General features: G+C 46.4%; 1 protein-coding gene across 2 annotated transcripts; it reads left to right on the plus strand.

The window, feature by feature from the left end:
• The first annotated feature begins 25 nt into the window (after window positions 1-25).
• Window positions 26-6,098, plus strand: IGFALS (insulin like growth factor binding protein acid labile subunit). 2 transcript variants are annotated; one of them, XM_066576742.1, is made up of 2 exons: window positions 26-183; window positions 3,712-6,098. In XM_066576742.1, the coding sequence occupies exons 1-2, from the start codon at window positions 165-167 to the stop codon at window positions 5,526-5,528; spliced, it is 1,836 nt and encodes a 611-aa protein (XP_066432839.1). In that variant the 5' UTR covers window positions 26-164; the 3' UTR covers window positions 5,529-6,098. The 2 variants fall into 2 exon arrangements, with proteins under 2 accessions (XP_066432839.1, XP_066432838.1); XM_066576741.1 differs by lacking the exon at window positions 26-183 and adding an exon at window positions 1,143-1,180.
• The last annotated feature ends 2,086 nt before the right edge of the window (window positions 6,099-8,184 follow it).

An 8,184-nucleotide genomic window follows, 5' to 3' on the forward strand; every position in this document is an offset into this window, starting at 1 on the left:
ACCTAGTAACCAATGTGTTAACCTATCGCTCCCAGCAGCCAGAGGGTTAATGAGGCGAGCGCTTTCCAGGACCCTGCCTATTTGAAGCTGGCCAGGAGCGCTCGCTGTTGTCACCCTGCTCAGTGCTAGCAGTGAAGCGGCCACTCTGCTATGTGATAGCCAGTATGGGACCTACAGGTGGAGGTAGGTGACCCTCATACCTCTGAGCATACGCTCTGATATCTGTGGGGGGATTGGGTCAGCGCCTGGAAAATGTGGGTAAAGTAGAAGTCCTGGTAATGCCATAGACTTCCCACATACCTACTCATGCCCAGGGCTACCTGCTGATGAGGTCCCGTTCAGGGTGTGGCCCACCAGGTGCCCGCTGTTAACTCATTTATTGCTGGGGAGGGGCACTTATAGTCTACTTTGTTGCTGAATGCATTATATTAGTTGCATGGAGTTTGGGGAGAAGGACTTCAATGGCAACTTGGATTCCTTTTCGTGATCCCTGGTAGGAAATATCTGGATACGACACCTTGGTGTGATATAATACTGGTGGATATCCCTGGACTAGGGATCTATGAATAGTATGTAAGGTACAGAGGGGCATTCATGGAGGCGAGCGGCCTCCATGCAAAAGTTGTGTCTTCCCGCCTCTCCATGAGGATCTGTGGGGGGTTCACACCACTCATAGGGAGCTGAACGGAAAATGCACCCTCCAGGACCTATAGAGACCACCCGTGTGATGGCCGTCATTATACAGGCAGTGGAGGGGGGCACATGGTGCGACCTCTCATACAAAATTACGCTGCGGGACGCAGTAAAATCGACACCGAAATCTAAAGGTCTAACTGTGGACTTTGATGCAATATCGCAAGCAGGTTTTAAGCTATTTTCAGTTCTGCGTAAAAAACCGTAGGCAGCCTGCAGATTTTGGTGCGGAATGTACCGCGGGGCGTCGTGTGAAGGACTTTAGGGTTCACCTAGAAGATGCTCCAGAGGAAAGTGGAAAGTCACATTCTTTGCACTTTAAGATGCTTCATATTTCAGCCCAAAATTATTAGGCAGCCTTGAAGGGTTAATATAATTCCACAGGTCCGCCCCCCCAAATATTCCCTCCTGCGGGCTCACATGACTGCTGAGTCAGGAGCGGGCGGCATGATGCCAGGGGTTCTTGACACCTTCCCAAACTTCAGGAGTGAGTAGTGAATCTTGTCCTATAATGTAATATTATTAAAGATATGCTCCGCACGATGAATGTGTATATATATATATATATCTATATATCTATATCTCAAATCTATTCACTTATTAAGTGGTACTGAGAGAGTTACCAGGCAGGGGGATGAGAAAGCTGGGGGACAGCCACATTGGTCATGACCCAACTTTCCCGGGAATAGATAAGACTGAGTAGGAAATTAGACGACATTACACATGAGGAACGATTTTGGATTTTGCTCCCCTGCACACTTAGTATGTACATACACCTCCTCCCTCCAGTGTACAGGGGTGGGCAGGACTGCGGAGGAGGGGCGCTGATTAGAATGATTCCCTTGCCATCCAGTTTGGAAGTATCAGGGTATATTAACAGGTAGCGGAAATGCTGCTGAATGTCTGTAGCAGCAAGTTTCACAGCATTTCTGTATTCAAAACAGAGTCAAAATCCACACCCCTGGTGCACATTTCCCCTGCGTACCCTCAGCTGATTTTAGAAGATCCAGCGCTCCAGCTCATCTCCGAAGTAGTCTTCGGCTGTCAGCGCTTCCTTCACCCTATACTGTACCGAGCGCAGCGCCACTGGTCAGGTGATGCGGATGGAACCTGCTACAATGGTGTGGATTTGGACTTTGCTTTGAATTCAGAAATACCCCCGCATTTCTCCCCGGTGTAAACCTACCCTTTAGGGGCCTTCTACACGGCCCAATAATGGGGCAGGAACATTCATTTGCTGGATCATCAGGCCAAGTCAAGGTGTCACCAATCAACAAATTAATGCTCGTTCATTGGGTGATCACATCGTTTTGTGGCCCAAAATATCACCATTGTTGGCAGCTAGGGTTGCCACCTTTGTCACGAAAAAATGTTCACCATGGTGCGTGATTCAGGCCAGCGTATTCTCGCGAGTAGATGACGTTTAATGTGATTCACATGCCATCTACTCACGAGAACACGCTGCAGACGCTCGCATCACATACAATCTACACATATATAATTATATACATGAGATACCCAGGTTACCCCAGCATGGTCCATATCACTATACAGGAGATATACCTCCCCTGTATGCAGTGATGCTGATGTAAGGTAGATATGTCCTGTATAACGTATACCACCTAAACATACATAAGATTACATGCAGTACATGGTGCATACCTCGTACCGCATGTACTGCTCGTCCGCTCTCCTCCTCGGCTCCTGACACTGTCACTGCAGGGCCGGCCGAACATCCATCCTGACCCCTACACATCACACACATCACTCATACATCTCCACTACACCAATCCTGACCTCCACACACATCACACACACAGCTCCACTGCATTCATCCTGGCCCTCACGCACATTACACACACAGCTCCACTACATCAATCCTGACCCCCACATTCACACACAGCTCCTCTACATCCATCTTGATCCCCACACATCTCACACACAGCTCCGCTACATTGATCCTGACCCCCACACACAGCTTTACTACATCGATCCTGACCCCCACACACAGCTTTACTACATCGATCCTGACCCCCACACACAGCTTTACTACATCGATCCTGACCCCCACACACAGCTTTACTACATCGATCCTGACCCCCACACACAGCTTTACTACATCGATCCTGACCCCCACACATCACACACACAACTCCATTACATCCATCCTGACCCCCACACATCACACACACAGCTCCACTCACTACATCCATCCAGACCACCACAGCTCCAAAACAAACAAACAAAAACACACACACACAAAGCTGCAGAGTTCTACATTTACTTAGCACCCTGTGGTCATGTGATCCCAGACTCCTCCCACACAGTGCATAAAATGACATGACATCATTGGAGGCCCTGAAAGCTGTCGGCTCTGCAGGCAAGAACATTCTCTTCTCTGATCATCAGGCCGTGTGAAAGTGCAAACGATCAAAAAACACTTGTTCATCAGTTTATATGAAAAATGTATCATTATTGACGGCACTTCCTCCCGTGTGAACAGGGATGCATTGCTGACAATGACAATACTGTCCTGGGGGCAAACAATTGTATGTCTCCAATACAGCCAGCATCGGCCGATGGAAAGGACATTTAAACAAGTGACGATCTTATTCATAGGCGCTCGTTTGAACAGCTACAGTTGGCCCGTCTAAAAAGGCCCTTAAACTTGAGGTTGCCAGAACTGGGAACGCAGTTTGCTTTTGATGGCGCCATCAGCCTCTTTCATTTTCTTCAGTTAGAGGATAAACTCCTGGCCTATTTGATGCTGTAAAGTTGCACGATGATTTTCAGGCTCCTCCCCTTTATTAAGACTCCTCCCCTCAGTCTAAATACAGCAGTTACTTGATGTCTTAGATGAGTGTAATTTACAATCTCTATTAGAAATAATCTCTGAGTTTAAATACTAAATTTGTGCTTATAGACCACCTCAAAAATGAACAAGCAGAGCTGCAGTGTACAGCATAGAGGAGGGACAATTACTTGTCTTATCCCATTTCCTATTTTCTTCCTCCACAGAGGTTGTAGCTGTGATCCTTCTCTGCAGTTTCGTGACAACAAATAGTGTGGCCTCTGAGTCTCGACCTTCCGCAGGAGACGCAATTCCATCATCTCCTGAACCCAAGTGTCCAACATCTTGTCTCTGCAGCTATGACTACAATGAAGACTACAGTGTCTTCTGCAGCTCGCGGAATCTCTCTCGTATTCCAGATCTGCTGCCAACAAATGCTCGAGCCTTATGGTTGGATGGCAATAACCTCAGCACCGTGCCCACTGAAGCTTTCAAAAACATATCCCTGCTTGACTTCCTTAACCTGCAGAGCAGTCACCTGACTAGTCTGGAGCCGCATGCTCTCCACGGCCTCAAGGCTTTAGCACACTTGCACTTAGAAAGAAACACGCTGAAATTCTTGGCCCCTAACACATTCCTTCATACCCAGAACTTAGTTTCCTTGAGCCTCAACAACAATTACTTTACGAAAATTGAAGATGGCTTATTTGCAGGTCTTTCAAATCTTTGGTACCTAAACTTGGGCTGGAACTCACTGGTGGCCCTGCCAGACACTGTGTTTCACGACCTCCCTAACCTGAGAGAGCTCATTTTGGCCGGAAACCATTTGACTTATGTTCATTCTCCATTGTTTGTCAGTTTAGTGGAACTTAAAGAGCTAGACCTCAGTGGGAATATGTTACGGGGGTTGAAAGCTAACATTTTCCTCAAATTACACAAACTTCAGAAGTTGTATCTGAACCACAACATCATCTCCACCATTGCTTCTAGAGCTTTCTTTGGCATGAAATCCCTCCGATGGTTGGATCTGTCACAAAACCGTCTGACTGCCATTTCTGAAGACACCTTTGCCGGTTTACTAAGTCTCCACGTTCTTAGATTGTCCAACAATTCTCTTACCAGTCTAAAACCGAGAGTGTTCAAGGATCTACAGTTTTTAGAGGAGCTCAATCTGAGTTACAACAAGCTTCGGACTCTTGTTGAACGGGTCTTTGAAGGCCTTGGACAACTTGAGTTTTTGTCTTTAAACAACAACAACATTCAGGAGATCCGTCCGGGAGCGTTCACGGGACTTTTCAGCATGGCAGTGATGAACTTGTCCGGGAACTGCCTCAAGACCCTCTACGATCATTCCTTCCGAGGTCTTGAAAAGCTTCATAGCTTGCATGTGGAGAACAGTTGTATCAGTAGAATAAAGCCTCACATGTTCTTGGGCCTCTCAAATCTGAGGAGACTCTTTCTTCAGCGTAATGATATTATGGTCATTGATGACAACAGCTTCTCCGATCTTCAAGATCTACTGGAACTTGATCTCAGATTCAATAAATTATCTCAACTCTCAGCTAGATCCTTCACCGGACTTAAAAATCTTTCCTACCTTCTTCTGGCCAACAACCAACTGCAGACTGTTTCTTCAGAGACCTTCAGTCCATTTCAGAAGCTACAATGGCTTGACCTTTCAGACAATCAGTTGACTATTGTAGCCATGGACATGTTTAAGCCATTTTCTAGACTTCGCTATCTCAGCATTCAAAGAAACCCACTGAAAACTATTTTGTTTAGTTCTTTGCTCATGAGTTCTCCGATCCAACAGCTGTGGTTACACGGGAACCATTGGGATTGTAGCTGTTCCCTAAAAGACCTTAGAGATTTCTGCCTAAAAAATGCCACCATTGTACCCAGAGTGGTGCAGTCTGTGTCGGAAGGTTATGATACCAGTCCTCCCAGCTATATCTACAACAATGTCACCTGTGCAAGCCCTTCGCAGGTTGTAGGACAAGACGTACGTGATCTGAATGATGAACATTTTGCTCAGTGCCCTTGATAAACTTTGGGAGACTTGATAAACTGTAGGACACCAGACTTGATGACTTTTTGTAAATCTAGTCAACCCAATAAATTCTTCCGACAATAGGTGAAGCCTAGTTGGAACATAATGGTATGAAAGTATAAGCCTTTACTATAATAGACACACATCACTGTAGGTAGATACTGTACAGTAACAGCAAATACAAGGAGCTCGAGGCTCCTAAGAAGGCTAGGTAAGGAATACATATAATAGTCTCGTTTTGACTGTAGTTCTACTTTAAGGAATTGCATCTATCAAACCTGAAAATTCTGTTACTGTATAGGAAAATAAAATGGACACCTTCCACCGTTCAACACCCTCCAAGTATAACTGACAGCACACTATAGGTTAGTGGATCTGTGGTGTAGGTTCCTGTGGCTGATACAATATACAATGCATGCACATTCTTTTTATAGTGGACGTTCCTCTACGGAACTGTATGCAGATAACACAAAGAAACTTGCACTGTCTTCTAATTGTGGTGCTTTTTCTCATCGACTCTTTACATTTGAACATCTTGTGGATGAATTAAATATGTTTATAGCAGCCAGCGCTCCACTTTTCTGATGCAGAGCTCCAAAGCTGTAGAATTTTAATATTCTGGTTGTCTTTAGCCACCACTAGGGGGAGCTTACTGCATACTGGTTTAAAGCAAGCCTGCAGTGCTGGGACAAAATTCTCCCCAGAGACCAGAGGGGGAAGTTACATTACCTGCTGTCTGTCATCTGCAATGTTTTTGGTTTTCCAAGTTGGTCGCCTTTGTCTTCTGACTACATAATTCAATCTGTACATTGGTAGTGTGTAAAGGCCCATTTAGACCCAATGATTATCGCTCAAAAATCGCTCAAAGCCGTCTTTTGAGTGAGAATCGTTGGGTCTAACTGCATGGCCATCCTGCAGTTTTCGTTAACGAGTCGCTGATTGTTCTCTTTCAACAAGCTGAAAGAATGACCAGTCTTATCAGGGCCGCAAGCTGAGTTTCAGCAGGATACAGCTGATACGATTGTTTCAGCTGCTATCCCGCTCTGTGAACACAGCCGAAGTATGAAGAAGACAGTGGTCCAGCTGTGCTCTGCATACCCTGCACGGAGTGGCCCCGCAGTCATTTTCGGGGAAGGGCTTTAAATATAAGCCCTTCCCTGAAAATCATCCCTATCAAATGTAAAAAAATATATATACTCACCTCTCCGCCGCTGCTGGGGCTCAGCCGTGTGTATCACAGGCAGTGCACAGCCATTCACATATTTATATGTCTGTGTTCTGCATACCCCGCTCGGAGCGCTCAGCTGGATACCAGTTAAGCGCTCCAAGAAGAAAACAGCTGTATGCAGAAGATAGCGGCCCCACTTGTCTTCTGCATACATCGTCAGCCTTCATTTAGACACTTATACATAGTGAATGCTCAAAACTCTCACTTAAACTGCAGTTTGAGCAAATTTTGAGTGATCCTCTTGCCGTGTAAATGCACACAACCATTATCGCTCAAAATAGGTCTTTTGAGCGATAAGCGTTGTGTCAAAATTAGGCATTAGGCCTCGTTCACATGATGGAATCTGCACCATTTTAGCATTCTTTTCAATTCATACAGTGCAAATTTTCAAATCAGTGTTACAGATTCTTCATAGGGTTTCTGTCTGCAAGTGAATTTGCCCCGTTGACAGACTGATGTCGCATTGCGGATTTGCATGAAAGTCTGCAGTTGTGTCCACCTCTCATGGAGGAAAAGTAAAGAAACTCTTAGCTAAGTTGATTATAAAGTACAGAGGTAGTTGTGTCAGATGTGACCAAAGGTGATGAGAACACAACAGATAATATTACACTCCGGTCACTCGTGGTTCTGTATCGCTTCAGTCAAACAGTCTATGGGGCACATAAGCATTTTATGCCAGTTTCTGGTAGGTATTTGCAAAAAAATTTCAGATTTTCTCAGCATCTTGCACCGGCCTCTTCACTTTTTCCCATAAAGTGGGTGTGGCCGGTCAGAAGAGGGCGTGGTCACCCAAACGACCAATTTATGTATAATTTACGCCAAAAACTGGCATAAATTATGGCAGAAATGGACACCGGGCATAAATAACAAAAGACGCACAAAGGTTCCAGGATGCGCCTATTACATGACAAGGTCTGCGCCTCTTCATGAATTAAGCTCACCCTGCACTGGGGAAAATTATACTAAGCCCAGAGTTTGAATTACACCCTATACCCATGATGGCAAACCTATGACACGCGTGTCAGCACTGACACGCGTAGCCATAGTCGCTGACACACGGCCGCTCACCCCGTTAATGAATACCGGCAGGGGCCGTGGCTCCCCCTGCTGGTATTCACTAACCAGCACTACTAGCGGCACTGATCCCGGCGCACACTGTTGGTTCCGCAAAAGCGTCCGGGGGAGGAGGCGTCCTGCAACACACTGACGTCACAGTGTGCGCCCGAGATCATCACTGCTGGCGGCGCGCCGGGCAAGGGAGGAGCGGAGCTTCCACAAGGTAAGAACGTCGGTCTCGTGGGGGCAGTCACCGCTGGGGGGCCGCTGTAAGGGGGCAGTCACCGCTGGGGGGCAGATACTGCTGGGGGCCTCTCTGAGGGGCAGATACTGCTGGGGGGCGCTGTCACCGCTGGGGGCTCATCA

This window comes from Eleutherodactylus coqui, chromosome 8 (assembly GCF_035609145.1).
Source record: "Eleutherodactylus coqui strain aEleCoq1 chromosome 8, aEleCoq1.hap1, whole genome shotgun sequence".
NCBI classification, from domain to species: domain Eukaryota; kingdom Metazoa; phylum Chordata; class Amphibia; order Anura; family Eleutherodactylidae; genus Eleutherodactylus; species Eleutherodactylus coqui.